The sequence below is a fragment of the Girardinichthys multiradiatus genome, chromosome 5 (assembly GCF_021462225.1).
Source record: "Girardinichthys multiradiatus isolate DD_20200921_A chromosome 5, DD_fGirMul_XY1, whole genome shotgun sequence".
Classification (NCBI taxonomy): Eukaryota; Metazoa; Chordata; class Actinopteri; order Cyprinodontiformes; family Goodeidae; genus Girardinichthys; species Girardinichthys multiradiatus.
Genome location: NC_061798.1, coordinates 8243832 through 8258620, shown reverse-complemented (window position 1 = coordinate 8258620; position 14789 = coordinate 8243832). Strand labels below are relative to the sequence as shown.

The 14789-nt window shown below is 39.1% G+C and overlaps 1 protein-coding gene across 4 annotated transcripts in view; it reads left to right on the top strand.

The window, feature by feature from the left end:
* The window catches only part of LOC124869096 (alpha-1,6-mannosylglycoprotein 6-beta-N-acetylglucosaminyltransferase B-like), a 259990-nt gene that overhangs the window by 180238 nt on the left and 64963 nt on the right, over window positions 1-14789 (top strand). For all 4 annotated transcript variants that reach the window (XR_007038482.1, XM_047366831.1, XM_047366829.1 and 1 more), the window contains exon 9: window positions 3730-3861. Coding sequence is in view for 3 of the 4 variants with exons in the window: in XM_047366831.1 (XP_047222787.1) it covers window positions 3730-3861 (132 nt within the window). In the remaining variant the exon portion in view is untranslated. The remainder of the gene's footprint in view (window positions 1-3729; window positions 3862-14789) is intronic.

The following is a 14789-nucleotide window of genomic DNA, read 5'->3' as shown; positions in this document are numbered from 1 at the left end:
AGGCACTTGATGCAGTTCGTGCTTCGCACCAATCTCTTTTTCATTTTGCTTCAGTCACTACGTCAAGCACTTCTGTGTGTGTTTTTTTCACTCTTGTCTGATTGTGGGTATCAGCTGCCAACAAAGCGTATGTAAGCGCTGTCAACCGTACTATCAAAATCCCGCCCTGCAAGAGCCACCCTGAACCCAGTTTACATGTAGTATGGCGAGATGGAATTCACCAGGGGAATATAATTGTATTATAGTCTCCATTAGCCTTTACCCTCATCTATTACAAACATAAGGGTGAGAAGGCAGGTCATAGGTCAAGTTGCTTTGGTCTGAGTGGGTCTGTCAGCAATGGAGCCAATGGAGCCCTTTTAGTCAGTCAGTAATGGAAACACAATCAGACAAGGATGAAACTAGAAATAATGATGACACATTAAGGTCTTGGTAACAAGAGTGACAAAATGCCAAGAAATATGCAGGTGTAAAGGTGGAATAAATAAATTCTTAACTGTATCTTACCATCATTATACAATCACAAACATTCTAATATTGTGATGTGATTTTATGTAATACAACAAAACAAACCAACATGACAACTTATGATGATCTGTTCAATCCATCATCTGACAATGGAAACATCATTGAACAACTGCAAACCTACCAAGACATGGCTGTCCACCTAAAATGACAGCACACCTGTAGGAAAAGGTGCTCTGGTCAGATGAAACCAAACTAAAATTTTGGACAATACATTCCTATGCAACTGTATTCACAAAGCACTTCGTAAAATATCACTGTTGACCAAAGTCCTGTACTAAAATAAAAAAGAGATAATGCACATAAAATTAAAAAACAAAATCAAATAAATACGGACAAAGCAACAAAACAGTTAAGATATTAAAACAATAAAAAAACAGAAAAGTTAATCTCAAACCGAGTTAAAGGCCAAAGAGAAAAATGTGTTTTAAGAGATGATTTAAAAACAGGAAGTGAGTCAGCTTGTCTGATATGCAAATGCAAGGCATTCTTCAGTTTGTGGACAGCGACTGAAAGGGCTCGGTCAACTCTTAACCTTCTCTAAGACCTCAAGACCACCAAGAGTGACTGATCTGTCAACCTGAGAGAGCGTGAGGGAACATATAGCTGGAGCAGGTCGGATAGAAACTGTGGGGAGAGACCATGCAGGGAATTAAAAACAAATGTAATGATGCTAAAACTGGAGCTATATGCTCTTGTTTTCTGGGACCAGTTAGAAACTAGGCAGCAGCATTTTAAACCAGCTAAAGTCGAGACTTGACTTGATCACTGATTTGACCTGAGCATCAAGTTTAAGGTCACTGTCAAGCTACATCCTAGCAGAATAATAACCATAAACATACAGCATGAGCTACATTGGGATGACCTAAATCAAGCCGTGTTCATGTATTAGAAAGGCCCAGTCAAAGTCCAGACCTGAATCCAATTGAGAATATGTGGCAAGACTTGAACATTGCTGATCGCAAACACTCTGCCTCCCATCGAACTGAGCTTTCGCTATTTTGCAAACAAGGGTGTGCCAGAATCTCAGTCTCCATGTCTGCAAAGCTGGTAGAAACATTCAACATAAAAAGACTTGCAGCTGTTCATGTTAAATTTATCATTTTATTTCCACCTCAAAACTAGACAGCTTTTTTTGTCTATCACATAAAATTCTTATAAAATATGCTGGCATTTGTGATGGTAATCTGACAAAATATGAAAATGGTTGATATATAGTGAGATTTAAAGACTGCTGCTCTTTTACCAGAACCAGAACCTCTTGTATCTTCTGAGACAAACAGCAATGAAATATATGTTAAGTCTTGTTTTTTGTGAGTTTTGCTTCTGAATTGAATACTCTCTTATCCAGGGTGTAGGGATACAAAAATCTGTTTTGTTGCTTGTATGGGTTCTGTCAGTGCAGAATGAAACTCCTATGAGATCAGAGCAAAGGATAATAAAGAGGTAGAAAAAAAAGGGGACATGCTACAAAGGAGAGGCCAGAAAGCATGTTCGCATCAGTCCTGCACGGGGAGGAACAGCAGCACCTGCTTTGTCTGAGTAGAGATGATCAGGAGAGGCAGATGTACAAATGGAGGATGGTACCATGGTAGTTTTTCTTGATCAGACATTGAATGCCTAAAGGGCAGAGATGAGCAAACTAATCTGTCATCTTGTGCCAAAAAATCAAAACGATTTCTGAATATTTGTTCTATTAAAACTATAACAGGGAAGATTTTTAACTATGCCAGAGCAGCATTATTGCTACACTACACACAGTGGCACTGGTGGCCTTTATTTTGTTTGCTGACCAACAAAAAAATGGGGTGGAGAGAAAGGAGTAAGACTTGCAGCAAAGGTCAATGGGTTGGGACTCGAATCCGTGAAGGCTTCGTCAAGGACTGTAGCCTCTGTACATAGGTTGTGCCTACCCCTGCGCCACCTGAAAAGTCTGTAATTTTGTGTTTAAAGTAATACAGCTGTGCATCCACCCATCCTACTATCTATCTATCCATTCAGACATCCATCAATCTCCACAATAAAAATGGATTTATATGTCTGGTAAGGAATGTGGATTTAAAAATGTGTAGGAACCCTGGAAGGAAAACAAGTGTGTACGTTTTAGTGTTTGTGCATTTATCCACTTTGATCCTGTTGTAGTTATGTGAAATCACAACCAAACAATTCAAATGGCAACTTGTAAGTTTTATGGTTTATGATTGTTTTTTTACTTTTATGTGCTGAATAATATAAAAATAAAAGTAATACTCTACACTTTTTGTTCAGCCAAGAGACAGAAAATCATTATCATGATCCAGAGGTTTCCTTAATTTTTATGTACAAACTTGTTTGCAGCAAAAAACTTGATAAATGTCCATTCTAATCCGATCAGCTGTAGTCTTGGAGATTCAACTCTTCCTTCCTATCAATTGGGGTTTTAATATAGCAAAATGCCAAAGAGTTCAAAGGGCATGAACATGTTTGTGAGGCACAGTATCATGCATGTGTTTTTTTAATTGAATCATCTTTTAAAATAAACACTTGGTAAACAGTGTAATATTCACATCAATAGACTTGATGTGTAGATTTTGCAACGCTTTACATCTATCAACTCTCTGTGGTTGCTGCAGATGTTGCTTCTTTCAGGTTGATTTTAGGCAGTCCAAAAAAATTTTTGTTGTTTCTGGTTCAGTGGTTAAAAAGCTTGCCAGCATCCACCTGGTGTACATTTGAGCTAAGAATATAAAAGTATTTAATAAGCAAGTGCCCTATTGAATTAAATTTTCCTGTCATTTAAGGTTTTACATTGTTTCTCTCTAAAAGTAGATTTCTATGTTAAAAGTAGTGTTCCAGGCTTTAAGTACCTAAAATAATTGAGTTCCAGTATGAATTGTTATTGGGCTTGGCATTGCTTTTATAATTTTTGAATAATGTTTAGGGGTTTGCCTTTACACTCACCACTAAATTTGTTAATACCCATCTTTTCTTGCTTTAGATTAATTTTAAACAGAAACAAGAATCCTTTGGTGTCTGTGCTTACTGCACAAATTGTTCACCTTTCCTGTCTGAGCCAAAAGCAAGCAAAAAGGTTGTTTTATGAGTGAATAATAGATGTTTTGCTGCAGGCTGAATTTTCCTCCCTGTGCCTTCCCATCTTATCCTGCCTTATCTTACTTACGTTTCTCTGCCCCTCTAATCTTTTTTAATTTGTGTGTTTTTTAGGTTTCTTGGAGTGCCCCCTGGTAGAGGTAGCTGCCCACTCACTGGTCCGTTGCCCTTCAACCTCGTTTACACTGACTACCATGGCCTACAACAGATGAAGCAACACATGGGACTCTCACTCAAGAAACACAAGTTAGTGACCGAGAGCTTAATCAGATGTATCCCAACAAGATATACAGGGGTTGGACAATGAAACTGAAACACCTGGTTTTAGACCACAATAATTTATTAGTATGGTGTAGGACCTCCTTTTGCGGCCAATACAGCGTCAATTCGTCTTGGGAATGACATATACAAGTCCTGCACAGTGGTCAGAGGGATTTTAAGCCATTCTTCTTGCAGGATAGTGGCCAGGCCACTACGTGATACTGGTGGAGGAAAATGTTTCCTGACTCGCTCCTCCAAAACACCCCAAAGTGGCTCAATAATATTTAGATCTGGTGACTGTGCAGGCCATGGGAGATGTTCAACGTCACTTTTATGTTTATCAAACCAATCTTTCACCAGTCTTGCTGTGTGCATTGGTGCATTGTCATCCTGATACACGGCACCGCCTTCAGGATACAATGTTTGAACCATTGGATGCACATGGTCCTCAAGAATGGTTCGGTAGTCCTTGGCAGTGACGCGCCCATCTAGCACAAGTATTGGGCCAAGGGAATGCCATGATATGGCAGCCCAAACCATCACTGATCCACCCCCATGCTTCACTCTGGGCCTGCAACAGTCTGGGTGGTATGCTTCTTTGGGGCTTCTCCACACCGTAACTCTCCCGGATGTGGGGAAAACAGTAATGGTGGATTCATCAGAGAACAATACATGTTTCACATTGTCCACAGCCCAAGATCTGCGCTCCTTGTACCATTGAAACCGACGTTTGGCATTGGCATGAGTGACCAAAGGTTTGGCTATAGCAGCCCGGCCGTGTATATTGACCCTGTGGAGCTCCCGACGGACAGTTCTGGTGGAAACAGGAGAGTTGAGGTGCACATTTAATTCTGCCGTGATTTGGGCAGCCGTGGTTTTATGTTTTTTGGATACAATCCGGGTTAGCACCCGAACATCCCTTTCAGACAGCTTCCTCTTGCGTCCACAGTTAATCCTGTTGGTGGTTTGTCCTTCTTGGTGGTATGCTGACATTACTCTGGATACCGTGGCTCTTGATACATCACAAAGACTTGCTGTCTTGGTCACAGATGCGCCAGCAAGACGTGCACCAACAATATGTCCTCTTTTGAACTCTGGTATGTCACCCATAATGTTGTGTGCATTTCAATATTTTGAGCAAAACTGTGCTCTTACCCTGCTAATTGAACCTTCACACTCTGATCTTAGTGGTGCAATGTGCAATCAATGAAGAGCGGCTACCAGGCTGGTCCAATTTAGCCATGAAACCTCCCACACTAAAATGACAGGTGTTTCAGTTTCATTGTCCAACCCCTGTAGCTCAAACACTGTGTTTGTGTGGGACACATTAAAGTGTATGCTAGAAGGCAGTTAAAATACTAATATCAAACTTAGAATAAAAACACTCAAAGTGTATTTTATAAACAAAGACAAAGATATAGTTTTTTTAATACGTTGTGCTATATATGTAGATTAAACTTATTGTGTGACAAATATAGAAACTGATAGAAATCGTCCTTGAAGGACAGTTTACTTTAAAAGAATTATTGATAAGATGAATAATATTGGCTATATTTACCAGACTTTATTTCTGGAAAATGTATAAGCTGAATATTTTCAAGAAGTATAATTAGAAAAGTTGAAAGTTGCAAATTTAACATTGAAGTTCTTTAGATATATCTCCCCTGGTTGGATTTGGAATAAAGTCTATCATTAAGTCATGCTTTTATTTTGACAGAGAATACTTCAGCAAACTGAAGTCAATAGCGTACAGTGAACTATCCCGACTAACAGCGCTAATAATATGAAAGCCTTTATTGATATTGCCACAGTGGGATATATGCAACATAAAAATAGTCATGTTTATCTGGGAGACTAGGGCCCAACAGTTGGCAGGCAGAACATGTGAATCCAGTCCAATCTACTTTATTCCTTTAGCACATTTAAGATAAGGTGCGATTGCCATAGTGCTGTACATAGAGATACATAGACAGCTGAAGCTACAGAGCACCAAAATAGCACACTATGTTCTAAGCACTAAATTATCTCACTCAAGATTAACAGAGACAATACAATTATAGGTTTATAAGCCAAACAGTAACAGTTAGGTTTAAGATGTGACTTAAAAGTTTTCAACTTCAGTAGGAGCCAGTTTAACATAACACTGAGGCTCCGTTCACACTGTAGGCATATTCAGCCCATATCTGACTTTTTTTATAGCAAAAAATCTGAATTGTGCCACTTTCAGATGTGGTACTAAATCAGATGGGTATCTTTTCAAAGTGTCCGCAGTCTGAAGAGTCATGTCATTTTATCCGACCTTTATGTCATTGTCCTGGCTGCGACTACACATCCACACAGACTTCCATACAGCAGTAGCAGTCACTGCTCCACAAAAGGTTATTGTTAATAGTTGTGCTCTCTTTTTTCTTATCTTTGTTGGTCTTGTTATGATGTAGCTATAATATTGTTTGCTCCCATTGCTCAACAACTTATTAACAGACATCAACATTCATTATTACTTCCGTAAACAGTGTGCTGCTGTGTAATGTCTACATTTTCCTTCTGTGCATACAGGTCTCTTTGGGGTCATGAAGTGTTCCGACTGAAATCTGATGGTCTTCACATTGAATTAGTAGTTTAAATGACCATCCAAAAATAATGGATTTCAGCAAAAAAAAAAAGGAACCTGCAGTGTGAACATAGCCATAGACAGGGGGAAACACAGGGATCAATGAAACTACAACAAAGAAAAGGCTAAAGAAACACCAAACTCAGCTAAAAATAAACTCAAACTCCAAAGGCTTATGGTATTAGTCCCCTGTGGTACTTTTTTTAACTCTTGAAAACCATCTAAATGTGCAATATGCCTTGGTTTGTGCAGCAATGCAAAAGTGTCTTAAAACCTGTGCCATCCCACACAAAACAGAACACCCGGGGCCTTATACACAAAAGAGTGTGCAGCTTTTATAATAAAAGCTTTTGGTAGGGAGAAATTCTGAAATTTGCCGGACACAAAAAAATTTAGATGGACAAAACCATGTGTAGACATGTCAACACATAATTCAAGTCAAGTCAAGTTTATTTATATAGAGCTTTTCAACAACAAGGCACTCAAGGCCTTGTACACAAGGAAAAACACCACAATGATACAGAAAATCAAGCAACAGAGGCAATTAAAAAAATAAAGAGAATAGATGATAGATGATGGATAAGAAAACGAAAGGAAAATTGGGCTGAAAACGTAATTAATAATGTTTAGATAACACATTCAAAGGCCGCTCTAAACAAATAAGTTTTTAATCTTGTTTTAAAGCAACTTAGGGTTTCAGCACTTTTACAGTTTTCTGGGAGTTTATTCCAGATTAGTGGAGCATAAGAACTAAAAGCTGCTTCTCCATGTTTAGTTCTGGTTTTGGGTATGCAGAGTAGATTTGAGCCAGAAGACCTGAGAGGTCTGGGTGGTTGATACTCTGTCAACAAGTCTGTAATGTATTTTGGTGCTAAGCCATTCAGTGATTTATAGACTAACAGAAGTATTTTAAAGACTATTCTCTGAGCTACAGGGAGCTAGTGTAAGGACTTTAGAAACAGGGTGATGTGCTCCACTTTCTTAGTTCTAGTAAGGATGCAAGCTGCAGCGTTCTGGATCAACTGCGGCTGTGTGATCGACTTTTTAGGCAGACCTGAGAAAACACCTTTGCAGTAATCAATTCTACTAAAGATGAACTCATGAATTAGTTTAGTTCAAGGTCCTGCTGAGGCATTAGTCCTTTGATCCTGGAGATGTTCTTTTGGTGATAGAAGGCTGACCTTGTTACTGTCTTTATGTGCTTGTGATGGTTCAGGTCAGAGTCCATCACTACACCCAGATTTCGAGCCTGACTGGTGGTTTCTAGCTCTATTAACTGAAGCTGTGTGCTAACTATTAAATGCTCTTCCTCTGGTCCAAAGATTATGACTTCAGTTTTGTTTTGATTCAGCTAAATAAAATGTTGGCACATCCATGCATTGATTTCTTCTAAGCATTTGCCCAGCGCTTGAATGGGTTCACCTGGTGACATCGTAACGTATAGCTGTGTGTCGTCTGGATAGTTATGATAACTTACATTGTTGTTTATTAAAATCTGAGTTAGGGGGAGCATGTAGATATTGAATAGGAGGGGCCCTAAGATGGATCCTTGGGGAACGCCACATGTGATTTTTGTGGTCTCTGATGTAAATTTACCTACTGACACAAAAAAGTCCCTGTCCTTCAAGTAGGATTTAAACCAATTGAGTGCTGTGCCAGAAAGCCAACCCAGTTTTCCAGGCGCTCTAAAAAATGAAGTGAACAACAGTGTCGAATGCTGCACTAAGGTCCAATAATACCAGCACTGTGGTTCTTCCACAGTCTGCATTTATACGGATGTCATTGAACACCTTGACAAGAGCAGTCTCTGTACTGTGGTGAGCACGGAAGCCTGACTGGAAGAGTCAAAGCAGTTGGTCATTGTTAGGAAGTTGTTTAACTGTTGAAACAGCTTTTTCAATAATCATAACCATCATACATCCCAATTTGCGATGAACTTGGTGCAGCTGCACGTAACGCTTGCCATGCCATTCTCCGCCCCTAAATACATGTGGAAAGTAGTATAAATAGCCAGAAAGCACCCACCACATGTCCAAATAGCCATGGCAACAGTGCTGTGACAGTCAAAGAACAAAACCACGTCTGGATCAAATCCAAACAGGGCTGTCTAGCTGCTGTACTAAGCTCAATCATAGCTCAATGATCATAGCCCAATTATAATGACGTGAATATGCCTTCTATATTTGTATTAGGAAGACTGTCACCACACACACTATGTGAAGTACTTTAAATATTAACAATCATTCATGACGTCACATAAAAAAATAGAAAATTAGCCTGAATGAGGTTTGTTCCCAACACAACTATTGTAATCAGAATAATTATAATTTATTTTTTATAGTATAAAGGAATAATGAGTCGAGGAGGCCAACATGCCATTGCATTAGTGAGACACATTTGCGCATCACAAATAGGTTGCACATATATGAGAAAATGACTTTTATTCCAAAAGTATATTCACATACAAATAGGCCATGTGGCCAAGTGAGAAGAGTAGTCATTTTGCAATCTGAAGATTGTTAGTTTGATTCCACCTTCCTCCTGCAACATGTGCTCCTGGGCAAGCCACTTAACCTCAAATTGCCTACCGATCTGTATATCGGTGTATGAATCTGTGTGCGTTAGTGAGCGTGTCTGGGTGAATGTGGCTGTAGTGTAAAGGGCTTTGAGAGGTCAGTATGACTGGAAAGGCGTTATATAAGTTCAGTCCATTTACCATTTACAGATGGGGGCCTTATAGCAGTCCATAGTACAACTTATAATAATAATTTTAATCAATAATAATATTAATAATGTATGCTTGTGACAAGGTGTATTTCTGTCCAAATTTCTAATTGTAACTCATTCTATTAGTTAAAATGTATTTTGTTAATAAAACATACTGTTACAACCAGTTAAAAGAACACATCGTGTTATGATGGAACAGCATGACTACCTGTAAACATGCAAACTGGTACAGCACCATCTGTCATGCACCATTACATTGCACAACAAGGGTAATAATAATTATAATCAATACCACATGTAGTATAGGATTAGAGACATATTAAATACTGACAACTTAACATGCATTGCATAGACGCACATGAAAATTACATAAGGTACATAACTTGCACACCTGAACACACATTTCCCATCATTCTTAGCTGCTGTGTGATTGTCATTCTGGGCTCACTGTGAAAGAGGTGCTTAAACACTTTATGAAGCGGAAACAGGAAGGAAACAGAAAACTCAAATTAGACAGAGTCTAGAAGATTGTGTGCCTGACTACGATGTCAGTGTGTGTGTGTGTGTGTATGTGTGTACTGGTGCAAAAAAGTGTGCTTAATGGCTTTTGGCATTGCTGCGGAGTTTCAACAACTTGGAATCTAGGCCATCACAGGCATGACGAAGAGGCAAGAAAACATGAATTAATATCCAAAGAAAGAGGTTTTAAACTGCCAGAATGCACTAAAGGAAAATAATCAGCTGCACATCCCTGAGAGCACTGCAACATGAACCCACATCAGCTTCAGGCCTCTTTCATGTTGTTGCCTCAGAAACAAATAGAATTGAGAGTCCAGCTACAGGTCCTTCTCAAAATATTAGCATATTGTGATAAAGATCATTATTTTTCATGATGTAATGATGAAAATTTAACATTCATATATTTTAGATTCATTGCACACTAACTGAAATATTTCAGTTCTTTTATTGTCTTAATACGGATGATTTTGGCATACAGCTCATGAAAACCCAAAATTCCTATCTCACAAAATTAGCATATCATTAAAAGGGTCTCTAACCGAGCTATGAACCTAATCATCTGAATCAACGAGTTAACTCTAAACACCTGCAAAAGATTCCTGAGGCCTTTAAAACTCCCAGCCTGGTTCATCACTCAAAACCCCAATCATGGGTAAGACTGCCGAACTGACTGCTGTCCAGAAGGCCACTATTGACACCCTCAAGCAAGAGGGTAAGACACAGAAAGAAATTTCTGAACGAATAGGCTGTTCCCAGAGTGCTGTATCAAGGCACCTCAGTGGGAAGTCTGTGGGAAGGAAAAAGTGTGGCAGAAAACGCTGCACAACGAGAAGAGGTGACCGGACCCTGAGGAAGATTGTGGAGAAGGACCGATTCCAGACCTTGGGGGACCTGCGGAAGCAGTGGACTGAGTCTGGAGTAGAAACACCCAGAGCCACCGTGCACAGGCGTGTGCAGCAAATGGGCTACAGGTGCCGCATTCCCCAGGTCAAGCCACTTTTGAACCAGAAACAGCAGCAGAAGCGCCTGACCTGGGCTACAGAGAAGCAGCACTGGACTGTTGCTCAGTGGTCCAAAGTACTTTTTTCGGATGAAAGCAAATTCTGCATGTCATTCAGAAATCAAGGTGCCAGAGTGTGGAGGAAGACTGGGGAGAAGGAAATGCCAAAATGCCAGAAGTCCAGTGTCAAGTACCCACAGTCAGTGATGGTCTGGGGTGCCGTGTCAGCTGCTGGTGTTGGTCCACTGTGTTTTATCAAGGGCAGGGTCAATGCAGCTAGCTATCAGGAGATTTTGGAGCACTTCAGGCTTCCATCTGCTGAAAAGCTTTATGGAGATGAAGATTTCATTTTTCAGCACGACGTGGCACCTGCTCACAGTGCCAAAACCACTGGTAAATGGTTTACTGACCATGGTATCACTGTGCTCAATTGGCCTGCCAACTCTCCTGACCTGAACCCCATCGAGAATCTGTGGGATATTGTGAAGAGAATGTTGAGAGACTCAAGATCCAACACTCTGGATGAGCTAAAGGCCGCTATCGAAGCATCCTGGGCCTCCATAAGACCTCAGCAGTGCCACAGGCTGATTGCCTCCATGCCACGCCGCATTGAAGCAGTCATTTCTGCAAAAGGATTCCCAACCAAGTATTGAGTGCATAACTGTACATGATTATTTGAAGGTTGACGTTTTTTGCATTATAAACACTTTTCTTTTATTGGTCGGATTAAATATGCTAATTTTGTGAGATAGGAATTTTGGGTTTTCATGAGCTGTATGCCAAAATCATCCGTATTAAGACAATAAAAGACCTGAAATATTTCAGTTAGTGTGCAATGAATCTAAAATATATGAATGTTAAATTTTCATCATGACATTATGGAAAATAATGAACTTTATCACAATATGCTAATATTTTGAGAAGGACCTGTATATTCTCATCTTCATTCTAGCTTCCTCCAACCCCCCAATGTTAATGTCAGTCTGATGTTTGAAGATTTGATAAATCGGTGTCTTTTATCTTCAATTCAATTCAATTTAATTCAAATTTAAAGATACTTTATTGATCCCTGAGGGGAAATTAGAATTCCAGTACAACCCATCCAAAGGGGGACGGATCACCAAGGCTTTGCTGCCCACTCACAGGCGCTGCCCTATCTTGTACCCCAAATATAATTAAAGGGTTTGAATGTTTAATTTGTGAGTTTTTTTCATGTTTATGAAACCACATGTAAACTTTAAGCATGAGGCAGCATACTTAATGTGATTAGAAGGCCAGCTAAACTACAGAAAAATGAAAAAGCAAAGATGATTTTAAAATAACAAACAGAAGCCAAGATAACAGAGATGCAGAGATTTTAGGAAACTGAGGAGTAGAAGGTTTCTGGTTCCACGTTTAAAGGGCCACTCCATATATTTTTAAAATCCAATTATGAGCAAGAGAAATGCATTACTGGTTGACTGGGGAGGTATATCCCCAGCATGTAACGTGTTTTGCTGCCTTTCTTCTGTTCCCACGATTTGTCTTTCTCTCTCACACACAAGACCCCAGATTTCAAACACACAGACCGGCAGAAGTCAGCACCTAATTGCTTGCTGTGTTTACCTTTTATTTGCTCAGTTGGTCAGTATGGTCTTGGTCCTGGCTGTCTTTAAGAAAATGTGACTTTAACATAATGTCTTCTGTTTTCCCACATTCTTACTTGTTAGGATTGGGCAGTTTTCGAAATACCACCGGGTTATACCGTCTTCCTTGACACACATCACATGCTGTATTATTGCAAGTATTTTAGGGTATTTAAAGGCTTTCTAACATAATTTGTAAGCTTAAATTGATAGTTTGAATGTTCTAAAGGGAGGTTAAGTGAAGATTTTATAGTTTATTGTTCCCTTGAGCTTCTATTCCACACAGAGCACAAATAGCAGGAATCACCAAGAATATCAAAATTTTAGGATTCTTAGTTGAATTGTAATAAGTTCATGAATTTGTAATTGATTCATTTTTTATTGTTAGTCAATTTATGTGATTCTTGAGCCATCTGGAATTCATGGCAAAGCTTCTGAGCTGTTCAGATTTTATGCAGAACTCCTGAATCCCAAAAAGCTCAGTAAATTCATAACAGATTTGTAGGTCGTAGTTACGGTAGTTGATTCTTAGAATTACATTCCTGTTGTGCTATCTCAATCGGAGATTCGTGAAGCGTTGTCTTGACCACTTAGGACCATTGTACCCCCTAAAACTGGTTTTCTGGTTTTATGTCTGTCTTCTGTAGTTATGTTATTTGTATTTACCTTTATGTAAAGCACTTTGGTCAACATCAATTGTTGTTGTGAAATGTGCTATATGAATAAAATCGACATTGACATAAAACTGCCCAAACTTCTCTCCTGCCATCTCTTCTGAATAAAAAATTTAAAAAACAAAAACAAAAAAAACTAAATAATATATTTTTTTAATATTTAACAAATATAAAATGTAGTTTTATATAGTTTCTTACTACATTTTATGTTGAAAACAAGCACTTTTACATTTAATTGGCAAAAACAAACACTTCACATACAACATTTTAATATCTAAATATCCACAGTCATTGATTGAATAACATTCACTCCTGGTAGCCCCTCATCACTTTTTATTACATCTTGATAGAAAATTATATGAATTGTGACTTCAAATTTAATCATACCTAATTCTTAGATGCATTTGGCATATCGTTAAGAGATTCCCATCTAATTCCTAACGTTCCTGCAGTATTCTTAATAGATTCCTTTAAATCATAATGTCATGAATTATTGACAATATTTTTGCGTATCAAGCTAATTCTCACAATTTACCTTTGTCCATCGTACCCATGTTGTAACTAAATATTTGCAAAATTCCAACAATCCTCACGAATACTACTGTTTCGCAATTCTTGGTGATTCATGTTATTCGTGGTCTGTGTGGAATTATATCATTTCCTGTAGTAGAAAGGTGTCATATCACTGTTAGCTTGTTGGAAGTAAAGCAATCCTCAGTGTTGGACAGCGAACAGACATAAAGCAACCAGCTGACTTTAGCTATTTAAAACAATTCAAACTGAAAATGTTCATTTGACTGGATATGAATGCTATGTTAGCAGATGGTTGGATAAGCCTTCCAGTTATATCAGTCTGTGTCACAGTGTGTGTTTTTGGTTTGGTATTGGTTTACGTTGAGTCAGGTGTTTTCTGTTACTAGTGTGACTTATTTCTTCAGTCCTTGTTTCTGGTACCTTATTTGTCAATTGTTCTAGGTTCTGTTCTATTAGTTTTATTCTCAGATCTGTGTTCTGGTTTCTTTGGGTTTGTTTACAGTTTGTCTTGTCTGGCTCCTCATGTTCTTGTTCCTCCCTTATAAGGTTCACCTGCCCCTCATTCTCCCTGCACGCCTGATCCACACCTGTGTCTGTTTCCCCTGATTACCTGCCCTATTGTTTCATGTCCACCTTTGTTTCTATTTAAGTTCGTCTTTGTCCTTTGTTCCATGTGTTGGAGTCATCCATTTTGGTCGCACAGTTTGACATGCGCAGCTCAACAGACATCGCAGCTCTGACGTCACCCGGATTATAAATCTGCAATGGACTGGCGACTTGTGTACCCTGCCTCTCGCCCATAGACTGCTGGAGATAGGCACCAGCTCCCCCACGACCCACTAAGGAATAAGCAGTAGAAAATGACTGACTGACTGGTTAATAATTTGGTTGTTTCTTTCTCTTGCTCTCGGTGGGACACACGCATTTTCTCTCCCTCCCTCCCTGCTGAACCCTGCTTCTGCTTTCTGTCTGTATTTTTCTCAGAGCCTCGCTTTGCATATCCTCCAAACTTGTAAATTATGGATTTGGTCAGCTGGACTCTCAACGTAATTTTGTTTTGACGGGAAGACAGGGTAAAGGAGAACCTCTTGTCCAGACGGGAGGTTCTTCTCTGGATACACAATGGATTCTTGGCAGCAGTAGAAGATTGTGTGCCTGACTACGATGTCAGTCGAGGACGTAGAAAATGTGTACATATTTGGACTTTTGATAACAGGATTTCT